We start from the raw sequence: 12,917 nt of genomic DNA on the forward strand, positions 1-12,917 counted from the left end.
AGGCAGCGGTAATGACAGGGTCTTATTAGGGACCGTCTAGCTAACTCATTGCCCTGCACTGGCATGTTTATGCATTAGTATTTAATTTACGTTGTTTATATATGTGTTTTTTTCGTATATTAACTTTTAATATATCTAATAAATAGTGATTGTAGAGGGGTTTTTCTGAATATGTTTTTTTGTTTAATGGGTCCCTAGTGATATCTAGTTTCTTTGTTGCAGCCTTCTTTTATAACTTCTTATAATCTGATGTCCTGTGAAGGGGTTATAAAATGCCATACACAACACCCTGCTTTTTTTGCCTCATGAGATAAGACCGAAACGCACTTAACCATAATGAAACGTATCTTTTATTTGAACATTTTATTTCATAAAGTACAAAGTAAAAAAAATCATTTTCTACAAAATCGACATTAACAAAATATTAATAAGAAAGATAGAAAAAAAAAAAACTAAATAAATACATATTTGTCGGACAATCCGAAGTGACGAACGCCGAAGCGTTCCTAAGGAGGCTATAATGGAAGCTAAAAATAAGCAACTTTTATAATGGAACTGTCTAACCACAAAAGGCAGGATGTCGATGAATAGCCATACACGTGGATACATTTCATGGCATCTAAGAGGTTTTTTATTTAATTTGATTGCTGACGTGGTGGCACTTGACGCCTTTGCTACAATTAAGCTAATGCTAAAAGAGGCGCTCCAGGGGACACCTATGAAGAATATTGAATAATCACATAGCAACCGCAGATTTATGCTGTATTTTTGTAACAATGTTCGAAAAATTACAGTTAGGATATAACTGGTTACTAGGTTACAGAATCTTTATCCACGCAGTTACCCATGGAGTTACTTTAGAATCTAAATATATTCCAATGTGATCTGTCCAAATATAAAAAAAAGGTATACTCTCTTCTTTGGTAGGCAGTTTTGTAGTAATTATAATGTAAGACACTTTGGAAAAAAATACTATGCTCAGTTCTCTATAAGAATGTTAAAATTCTACAGTAAAATACAGTACTTATCCATGAAGCCAAGAACAAAGAAACCTCAAAATATCAAGTCGGATCATCTAACTTTCAATGGTTATTTTGGCGTTTCAGAGCATATGACCATATTGCATATATGACACTGTAGATAGTGGTGCCATAGTCCATCGCTTTGTCAGGATGTTTCTAAATAATGCGGTAACATTGACTCTTTCTTTCGTCAAAATGATTTATAGTCCTTTTATGTATATGAAGGTATGTTTGAATATATATTATATGTGCTTTTATACATTCTGAATGGTACCATCTATCAGGAATAGACTGGCCCACCAATGTACCCAAAGATCCTCCATGGCAGTGGTGGACACACAAGGGAAAAGGCCCCTGTGCAAGAACAGTACATGGATCCTTTGCAATAGAATTGTTCGGTCTAGGCGAGAAGCTCCTTGCTGCTTTGGAGATGGTAGTGGCTCCCTTACCTCTTGGGCCATATCATCTCTGATATGTCCACCCCTACTCCATAGGCCAGGTCCTGATACCACAATGGGTCAGACTCTAACACCACAATTGTTGAGCCCAAAGGTCCATTTGGAGTTGACTTTAGAACCATTCATTGGTCACCAGGGTCTATTTCTTATGGTAGTGTTCCCCAACTCCAGTCCTCAAGAGCCACCAACAGGTCATGTTTTCAATATTTCCGTAGGTATTGCCCAGGTGTTGGAATTCTTGCCTGTCCAGGTGATGTAATTATCACTTGGTCAATAATGCTAAGGAGATCCTGAAAACATGACCTATTGGTGGCTCTTGAGGACCGGAGTTGGGGAACACTGTCTTATGGGATTCACAAATAACCTATTAGATCTCATTAATGAATCAGACCTGTGTGATCAATGATAACAAGAAAGATTAAATGCTATTAAAATTGGACGTATACATTTCCTATAAAAATGGAGGGGGAACCCTCAGACACATTTCTTCTGGCGCCCCCCAAATAAACCTGACACTAAACTAAAGTTGCAAAGAAATTATATTCAGTTGGTTCTAGAGTCTTCTAAAAGAGTGAAGAGGTAAAAAAAAAATAGCCACCATTATTGGTCCCATACCGGTGGTCAATAAATATTACAGATACCTGAATGGCATTCCATGTTGTTATACTAGGGCAGATAATGGGGGACGAAATAGAGCAACTGCAATACCAGGCGTATCCCATGAGAAGAGGGGCACTGTGTCTGGAGAAACGTAGCCTCTTCTAGCATTTAAAGCTTTGCGGCCGCCCTTGTGAAGGTTGTAACGGCAGCCATAGTTGTTAACAAGAATAACTGGATAGAATTTTTAACAAATAGTTATGAGTCCTATTTATTACAGGCACATTGGAAAAATCTGGTCAGGTAATATTAAGTAATCATGAGCAGAAAAAGCAATATATTTGGGAAATCAGTCTAGGATTCCTATTAAATAATTAATTTAACTAGAAAAAATGGAGAAAATATATATATCGAATTATAAATCTAATAAAGTGATGTCAATGTAAGTGTATTGCCTGGCAAACCATAACATGTTTGTACTGAATATCGTCTGTCTAGACTTATTTTTCACCCCTAATGCATCTACTTAAATTGAGTCCATGGTTGAGATCATAAGCCACGATCTCCTACCTGTACATCATCATGCCAAATCTATTTAGCCTTATGTCCACCCTTTCTACACCTGCACATTCCTGTATTGCTGACATACACAAGCCATATGAAAGAGGAAAGATTTGTTCTCTTACCTTAGCTGAGCGCGTTTTGAACCTGTGACTCTCACGGCATGCTGGAAATTGTAGTTTCACAACAGCTGGAGAGCCACAAGTTGGAGATCACTGCCTCAAACCATTCATACAGAGGAAAAAAATGCAACACAAAGCAAAAACCAACCACGTAGTGTAGACAAGTATAAAATTAGGCACATGGGGCCCTAATGCATATAAATATTAAAAAATCCTGTCCGTCTCATAAACAGTAAAAATATCACCATGGCTGCGGAAAACACAATTCAATTGTGGCAATATTCAATCTAACATAGATTGCTTATAGTTCCCAAAATAGCCCAATGGCGTCCATCAAGAGAACATAGTGAATAAGTTGCAGAGTGTCCTCCGGGTCTATAGTACGGAAAGGTCATGGCAAGATTTGGACTTTAGCTTGAAAGCCATGTTTTTGTTTTTCTTGGCTACGATCTTCCCCCAAAATCTTCTTGCCTTCTTAGGGATGCTTTCCCTCCTTTTCTGGTAAGCCAACCTCTTTTCATTTGTCTCTTTACTGTCCCTCCTTAAACGCACTTGTCTCACAATCCCTTCGAACAATTCCTTCACATTGTGTTGGACAGCGGCTGATGTCTCAATAAATTTGCAGTCGAAGACCACAGCGCAGGCTCTTCCCTCTGGGAACAGAGAACACAAGATGTCAGTGTCGATGTAAAATTATTTAAAATTGTGCACATAAAAATTGATGTGGGGTGCAAATGTAGCTGACTTCAAATTATCAATATAGTGGTAAGTATTGACTATGTCCTTTTGTACAACACAACATATCATCTGTAGTTTTTCTTAGGAAGGCATTCACACATATTAATTTATCCTGAAGTGATTGTTCACTTTGGACAATGCCTTTTTGTTGGAGGAACCTGTAATAAAGTGCTCAATTTCCCTACAGCATCTCCACAGAGCAAATTACATAGTATTACAAGTCAAATCCCCAGTAGAAAAGTAGTAGCTGTCCACTAATCCATCTGTAATTAGATGTTTACAAATTGATAATGGTCTGAAATGATATATATCAATGATACAAACATACATACACACTTTTAACCATTTGGATGGTAGATAATATTAGCTTTGGCAATGCATGGAGAATGCTGCCCTACTGCAGGGGTTATTAGGCTCTCAGATCTGGCAGTTCATTATTATCATAGGAAGTACTAGTAAATTTTTATTCTTTCTAATATTGGAGATATTTTTTTAAATCGAATACATCACAACAAAATTATTGTTCAAACGAAGCAGTGGCTCAGCGTACCCCCAAACAGTTCAGTGCACCATCACACCTACTTCTTTTGTATCTATCGCCACACCCCTCTTCCTTCATTGACAGACTTGTCTTAACATGATCTAGAAAAGGGCAGACATAGATGGAAAACTAGTAGGTTGGATGATGCCCTAAACTTGGCAGTCAACCCAAGGGTGCACCAAGCGCCTGTGCTTAGTTTGAACAAGACTCCCTTTAAGGACTCCCCCCTATTTTATTATCACACAGATGGGCCTCTTTACCAAAACAATTAATACTTGTTCACACTCTACCTGATATAGAGACTTCTCGGCATCGAACCAGGTCGCTCTTGTTGCCAACAAGTATGATAGGAATGTCTTCTTTCTGCCGTGTGCGGCGCAGCTGGATACGAAGTTCGGAGGCTTTGTCGAAGCTGGCTCTGTCTGTGATGGAATATACGATAAGGTAGGCATCTCCAACTTGCATGCAGTGATCCTGGATCCAGTTGTCTTGACTCTGCAAACAAGGCAAAGTAAGATGGTTAGAGGTGATGTTAGCTTTTTAAGCTCTCAATAATATTATAAATTCGTAGACACAAAAAAAAAAGGAATTTTAGGTAGTGATCATTTCTCTGCAGGTGGTTTGCATGCTTTTGAGAAAGACATATACAAGATGGAATCTGAATCCTAGAAACTTTTTCACTTGCACGTCTTTTTCCTAGTTATTATCCTACACAAAATACTGTAGGATTGTTAATCAAGCCCACAATATGTCTGCACTTCCTATGCTAACTCTTCTAAACTTTATTTTCTTATTAGAATATAAAAGGTGATGTTATAGAGAATGTTTCTTCAAGACTAGCAGGGAAAATGTTAGTCCAATCAATAGGTATCTATGTAATGTACGAACAGAAATTGTCCACCTACAACACTTTTTGGCTCTTAGAAGGGTTCCCAATGAAGTTTCTACTAGATCACCCATATGCATAATAGGACATAAGAAAAAGGGCAGTCTTTGTGAATTAAGGTGAACATATTATGATGATTTAACTAATGGCATAGCTGTGTGGGTTATAGTACAACAATAAAAATGATATCTGTCTTGTAGTAATCTGATGTGCCATCACTGAGAAATCGAGCTTTGAAGTCACATGCAAATTAGCCTGGAAGTGCATTGGGGGCGTGTCAATGTAATCCTAGTGCATCAACATGCCTCCAATGCACTTGATTACTACAAGACAGGTGTCATTTATGTTGTTTTAGGACCTATAACATTCATTTCAGCAGTAAATTGTATGTAACACTAATTTCGGTAGTAAAATTGCCCTGACAGGTTCCCTTTAATTAAGGAAAGAATATCACTAAAATATTTCACAAGGTGATACCTTATTCTCCCACATGTCAAGCAGAATCAGTGTTGCACTTTCTCCGTCCACCATCAATGTTCTCTCGTATGTGTTCTCTACAAGACAAAAATGAAAAACATCCGTATATTACAAAGAGTGAAAAAGTTACTGATCAACACAGCGAGTGTACTTAGCAAGGAGTAATATAACCGTCGTTTTAATGTTTTCTTCATAAATCAATAGTACACATGAAAATAAGAACTTTGTAATACATCTTATTAAAGAAACCTGTTTCTGTCTCCTTTTGGACTGATGATTCATTCTCAAAATTCTCAGTTCATGGGTAGAAATCTGTCTTCCTGTAAATACAGATTTTCCCTTTATTGGGGAAGGGGTTAACAGTTGGTGCTCATAAAGTTCAATGGAAAACTAACTGTCGCTTAAAAAGAATTTGCAGCAGAATGACTATGACTTTCTCTAGCTGCTCCTCTGCCTTCCTCTCTCCAAAGAAGTTTAAAAGCACCAACAGCCATTTCCTATCTGTCTTCAATGACTACAGATTTTATCCATGAATTTAGAATAAAAGATCAATCCAGGAGGAGAAAGTAACAGATTTCTCTGATAATACGTTACAAAGTTGCTTTTTTTCAAGTGGACAACTGATTTATGAAATATAAAATTAAAATGACGATGGTTACTCTATTTCATTTTCTGACTACCTTTCATTGTCAGCAGAATAAAGCTATTCTCCCTGTACTGTGTGAATAGAGTTCATCCAGTGTCGGACTGGGGTGACAAGAACCCACCAGTAACCAACTCCAGTGCCCCACTTTTCAGCTAAATGCAAATGTGACATTATCCTCAATCACAAATTTATATAACAATGGACTGGATAGATTGTTAAATGAATAAGATGCTGCCTTTGTACCTAGTGATTCACATACATTGTGCCAAGTACTGCTCATATAAGAGGGTGGTGGCCCACCGGAGGTTTCTCCTGTTCTCCTGTGGGCCAGTCCATGCCTGTCTGTAGCTGATTTTGGGATCACCTCTGGTGGTAATTTCAATGATGGGTCTCCAAATACTAGTGCAAAACCATTTTAGTACCATGGTGCACAACCTACTTCTCTCCGTTTGTTGCTCTAACACATGCTGGGAGTTGTAGTTTTGGAAAGATACAGGCTGCTATAGGTAATTTTTGCTTTGATATATGATAATCAGAACTCTAAATATGACTGGTGACTTGCCCTGAGGCCACCCATTTTTTTCGTTTCCACAGCACCCCCCGGCTGGAAAAGCTCTCATGGGTTTTTTGTTTTTTTTTAAACATATTTTCCACATCTTCAAGAAATTAATCCACCACATGGAATAAAACATCATGATGAAGATTTGCAAAGTCTCCTACTGTGGAGGGTGATAAACTCCAGATTTGTTCAGTAATGGAAAATACTTGCTCACAGAGCACAACATACTGTTAACCTCTCCAGTGCCAAATCAAAACTATAAGTTCCAGCGATCCCCTGTGGAGATTTATACTTCCTCAGCAGTTTAAGAATAAATGGAATCATGGAATAAAATATCCGGTAGCGATTTTCTATGATTTCTGTTTTTTTTTATTTTTTTATTCATTGCTATATTTAACGTCGTTCTATAGGCGCTAACAGAAAAGCAAAAATAATTCTCTGCTTCAAAGTGCTTTCTCTTTCAAAGAAATGCCGCAGGCAACAACATGGACACAAATGAGCAGATTTATGGACGTTGGCCCAAATTTATCAGAAAAGCCGTAATTTACGTAAAATCTTTAGTATACTCATTTCAACTCCGCCACTCCATATCTATCAAATGTCTCACCTTAAAGATAAATTTGGCACAAATTACTCTATTTAAGCATGTAGTACACTTTCCAAAGTTAGCTAAGCGCCTAAGACCGATGTATTAAATGTCGCAAAATTTTGTGCAAATTTGGGCTTTTTATACATGTTAGTTGGTAGAAAAGCGTGTGTCAAATGCAAAATGTACTCTTTATCCATGTTAAAAATGGTTGTAACATAAATGTATTTGTTCCACTCCCTTTTTTAAGACAGCTATGACCTCTCAAGGCAATTTTTTTTGCAACTTTTATGTAGAAAGGTTTTTCACTTCACCCTAAAAAAGGTAAACCCTGTCCCCTTGTCTCATCATTTTTAACTGGTTAACTGGCTGTGTGTCTACTAGCCGGGTTCAGTCTCTCAGCCCTTATCCACATGTATATCACTTGACAAACGGTAAGGTTTTAAGTATTGCAGTTAAGACAGTCCCGAATAGGGTCACTGGGTCGTGGTCGGATGCACATGTATATCACTTGACAAATGGTAAGGTTTTAAATATTAGAGTTAGGACTGTCCTGAATAGGGTCACTGTGTCATGGTCGGATGCACATGTATATTACTTGACAAATGGTAAGGTTTTAAATATTAGAGTTAGGACTGTCCTGAATAGGGTCACTGTGTCGTGGTTGGATGGTTTTTGCATTATTTTGATCAAAATTATGCTAAGTGCCCTATATTATTTCCACTATTGCTATTTATTTATTTATTTATTGTAGGGTATTTGAGTATTATGTTTATGTTTATGTCTTTGTTTTTTCTTTTTTGTTATAAATGTAGTAAAACATGAATAGATTTAGAACAATTAAAGGTCACAATTAGCTCAAAAATTTTGGTTCAAATGTGATGAAAAATATCCCCCAATGTGTCTAAAACAATAATTCGTCTTTGTTGCCCATAGCAAGCAATCACTTTGTAGCTTTCATTTTACCACAGCAGTAGAGATGAGCAAAAAGGATAGAACTACTCCGGCCCAGCACCCAAATCGATCCTCCGTTGCAGTGGGTTCAGAGCATTGTTTACTTTTGTGGCAGCTATCCTGTGCTTGGCATCTTGGGTGCCTCTGCCGCTTACTAGGCCTCATGTGTCGAGCACTGAGAGGCCTCAATGTCGCAGGGGCCTAGTAAGCAGCAGAGGTGTCCATGATGGCAATCAGAGGATGGTTGGCACAAAACTGAAGATTGCTCCTTTCCGACTGCCACAGAGGAACAGACTGGACGCTGGAGCAGAGTAGTTTGAATCTTTTTGCTCCTTTCTACAGAGAAGGATAAGAAGTTAAGGCTGAGCTCTGACTAGTTGCCATAGGCAACAAGGACAGTCTACATTTATACACTAGAGATCAGGACTATTAGCGTGATTGGCATCAGGCTATGTACCCACTTGCCATTACCAACTAACCGCGTCTAGTCAAGATCTCGGCATTATTATCTCAAAGTTCTTGTATTGTTGCCAGGGTCTGTAAGGCTGTGCTCACACCTTGCGTTTTTTTCCGCAGGCAAAATGTGGCGCCCCTGAGGGTTCGGTCGCCACAGAGGTACTGCATCTCACCCAGAGGTGTGGTATCTCACTCTCAGGTAAGGAAGGAGTACAGCCCGGGACCCTAACATCTGCATCCAACACATTCCACTTCAGTGGGGTCAGGGCGAGATTGCTCCTAAGGGAGAGCACAGTCCCTGGTCCCTAGCTGAAGGGTGGAACCATTTAGTGGGTGTGGGTGGAGGACGTAGTTCAGGGGAGCACAAGAAAGGAAATGAGATAAAAGAGGGAACCATCTTGGGTCAAGAAAACAGTCTACAGTGAGAGGAGTTGGGAGCAGGAGCTCTGAGGGAGCTCTGCTCCAGAGGAGGGCCAAGCCAGTGAGGCCCAAGCCGGAGAAAGAGAGGAGCAGAGGAGAAGGCTCCAGGAGGAACGAGGAAGGGACCCCAGGGGTACAGGCCGTGCTGGAGGCCACCCGTACGCCCGAATCTACCGGGAGGTGGAGGGGTCAGGCCGCACAAAGGGGACCGGTCCCTCAACTAGCAGAGTACTTTATGTCTCAACTAGAAACCGGAGGCTGCAGTATTTCAGGTCCTGCAGCCAACAGTCCATATCAGTCTCACCAAGAAGGTAGCCATAGAGGACCCAGGGGACGTAACAGACGTCGCCCGACAAGGCCCGCGGTTACTGGATTGGGACACTAGGTGGGAGGTGCAGGGAGACAGCCAGAGAGGGAGAACACACAGAAGGGGGTCCCGCTAAATACTCCGGATCTACGTGAGGGTTGGCTGAACCCCTCCCTGAGTAAGCGCAACACGACGAGGGAAGTTACACTGGTACCTGTAACTTGGATTGCAACAACCGTGAGTAAAAACCCTGAAGACTGCACCCCACTGCCTCTGTCCGTTATTGCTGCTGCGCCATCACCCCTGCACTACAACTCCCAGCATCACCTATATCATCTACAACATCTTTACATTGCCCTGGAGCTAAGCTCTGCCTGTGGAGAGCTGAACCAACTCTGCTGCACTAAACATCAGCTCCAGAGGTTCTGCACAGCAGCGGCGGCTCCATATAGCCGCATACCACAGGTGGCGTCACAAACTCTATACAAAAACTATAAATCCCCTGTAAATAATTCCCCTTTTGATTGACCGCCCTGGGTCACGGACCAGGTCACCGCCACTGTGACATCTCCCCTAGCAACGACCGGCCCAGCACCCCCACGGCCGAGGGGGCGCGTCAAAAACCTACTCTCTTGGCAGTAAAGAAACAGCGTAAAAAAAAGCAGGTTTTGCTGCGTTTTTATTTTCTTTAGTGTATGCTGATAAAGTTTAGTGCTCCAAAATAAAAAGATGATTCAACTTCCTATTTGCACCAAAAACTCAGCAAAACCTGATACCTGCGTTTTTGCAGAGTTTTTACACTTACCCATTGCTTTCCATGCTGCAGTTTGCAAAAATGAAGCAGTTTTCCAAATCAGTCAGGAAAAAAAATCAATGTCTGTGCAGAGATTTCTGAAATCTCATAGCTTTTGCTGGTACTGTAAAACACAGCTGAACATTTGCATAAGAAGCAGCAAAAAAAAACCGCAACATGTGAACATAGCCTAAGAGGTCGGACCTTCAGGCAGTGTAAAATGGCAAATCAGCTGAATGGCCCTACAGACCTCCCTTCAGATCAGTCAATCAATGAAGAGGCTCATGGGATATTACCATGTAGTGTGACATCACTTGCCCTGGCTAGTTCTGATCTGTGATGTCACTCGACCATACAATATATTAATCATTTGAGTACTTTAAAATAAAGAAATTAGCCATATAAGGAAAACTCACCTCCTAACATGTCACTGTCCAAAGTATCTGGCACACCGGCGAATATGCTGGCCAAGGTAGACTTGCCAACGCCATGCTCCCCGATGAGCACTACGCGGTAATATGTATTGCCAGATTCGGAGGAGATGATGGAGTCTGATGAGTCTGAGGACCAACTGCCCCGGAAGTACTCCTCCGGTCTCATTGCATGATTTATGGTGTAGTTTCGATTGAGGTGAACGTTGGGAATTTTCTGGACATGAATGTTCTTTCCATCGGCCGCGATGCTCCAGCGTTGCGGATTCTGCACTGTTGCGCTGCTGCGCCGCATTGTCACATTCAGTGTCATCGTGTTTCCCTACAGATGTAAAAATAGATAGTAAAATAACATTTTAATATCGGGAATTTATTCTATTTCTGATCACTGGAGAATATATACATGTGGAATTCTGAACAATAAGCATGAAGCAAGCAGAAAATGTTTTCTCTCAATGGAAAGTAGCAACAGCCTCAAACTTATAACTCTTTTATAAAACTTTTGCCCCGTGTTTTCATAGCTTGTCATCACACAGGGTGTCCACTAGAGGCAGATGGAAAAAGTTCATTAATTCAACAGCTTGATAATATACAACAAATCACTGCAGCCAACAGGTTAGCCTTGACTGTCTAAACATGCCTCCAAGCTGCATCTGTGATGAGTACCTCCTGGATGGGGAACACTTTCTACATTGCCTCGTTTTACTACCATGTTTAGTAAGATCACTATCCAGGTGTCAATTACTAACTGACAGCTAAAAATCAGTCCATTCTTGTTATCTAATGAATGCATAATAGCCAAATATGCTAATAATAAACTAAAAAGTCACAACTGTTAAAACAGATGTAGCAGAGCTGGAAATGCATTGTTTGTGGTCTTAATATATATGACAATAATGTAGATACTATAATACTGTAGATACTATAGTAGACTTACTTGTATACCAGGATCTAAATCGTGATTGTTGTGCAAAATGGGAAGCTCAGCTCTGCTACATCTATATTGATGCCATAGCATAGTAATCATATAAAGTGGAAGTAAGCGAGTAAGTTTCCAACAGTTTGCGGAGTACAAACTTGCATGCATTACAAGATGTAGCAGACATGATAAATGAATTACTATGGTGATATATATAATATATATAGATATATATATTTATATAAATATATATACACACACGTAGTAGAGAGTATATAGGTTTGTCAAGTATGAGCATGCAAAATGTAGACATAATACATTTATTACTATGGTATTACTAATATACATATATATATATTTATTAATTATACATACACACATATATTAGTAATACCATAGTAATAAATGCAGTATGTTTACATCTTGCATGCTCATACTTGACAAACATATGTACCCTATATTCTGTATATATATATATATATATATATATATATACACACACACACATACACACATACACATACACACAAACATCACATATATGTATATATACATAGTATTACTGTATAATATATATATATATATATATATATATATATATATATATATATATATATAGTTCTTAGTTCTTCAGAGATATCACCATAGGCTGGTTAAACAATGACAGGTTTAGCTCTGCTACATCTGTATGAATTAAACTGAACACTTCAATAAAATTATGTTGCAAAAATTATAAAAAATAACTTTTACCGTAAATATTTGTTTTGACTTTTTATGCACTTAAATAATTAATTAAGACATTTATTTTTTTCCTAAATAACAAATCTGTATTACTGACTTCAAAGGAATTACAAGATAATAAGAATATTTGATATTACTAGCCCTGTATTTAGATAATTGATTATTACTCATTCATTTAACTTATTGCAATCTAGAAAACTTACCAGTAAATGATTTTTGCTTGAAGCAAAGTCTTTGGAAAGTGAGCTGTGCTTTCTGCAGATAGATGAGGTTCTCTCCACTATTGCGCTCAGTCTTTCTTTCTCAGCGCTTCTGGTTTATATTAAGCACCACTGTACAGAGAGCGGTCTTTTCCGTGATGTCAGCTGCCTCTGCAACTGCAAGGTCCAGCCCACCCGAGAGAAAGTAGCAGTGGAGTGGGGAGAGAGTGGGCTGTCAGGAGAACACAACCACTTAATCCCAGTCATTCCTGTTTATCAGTTTCATTTCTTATATTTTTTTAAGGTTTCCCGTAAACTAATCCTGGAAGATTATTTTTCCAAATTGCAATCACAGCATAAGATTAGAGAAATCGCCGTCATCATCATCCTGTGACGGAATATAATCCAATCTGCATAGAAATACAAGCACTTGTCTGATCATGGAAGATAAGGAATGAGGAGTCCTGTACTAGGAGCGTTTCAGGACCTCATTAAATACCCAT

The 12,917-nt window shown here is 39.2% G+C and overlaps 1 protein-coding gene across 1 annotated transcript; it reads right to left on the reverse strand.

The window, feature by feature from the left end:
- Window positions 1-332: 332 nt before the first annotated feature.
- On the reverse strand, window positions 333-12,571 carry GEM (GTP binding protein overexpressed in skeletal muscle). The gene is made up of 5 exons (XM_073679670.1): window positions 12,418-12,571; window positions 10,540-10,876; window positions 5,403-5,479; window positions 4,330-4,534; window positions 333-3,413 (listed from the first exon to the last, which is right to left on the reverse strand). Exons 2-5 carry the CDS (start codon window positions 10,865-10,867, stop codon window positions 3,136-3,138), a joined length of 888 nt encoding a protein of 295 aa, XP_073535771.1. The 5' UTR covers window positions 10,868-10,876; window positions 12,418-12,571; the 3' UTR covers window positions 333-3,135.
- Between the last annotated feature and the right edge of the window lie 346 nt (window positions 12,572-12,917).

Source organism: Phyllobates terribilis, unplaced genomic scaffold, assembly GCF_046119375.1.
Source record: "Phyllobates terribilis strain yellow unplaced genomic scaffold, ASM4611937v1 Scaffold_4__5_contigs__length_816908805, whole genome shotgun sequence".
Lineage (NCBI taxonomy): Eukaryota > Metazoa > Chordata > Amphibia > Anura > Dendrobatidae > Phyllobates > Phyllobates terribilis.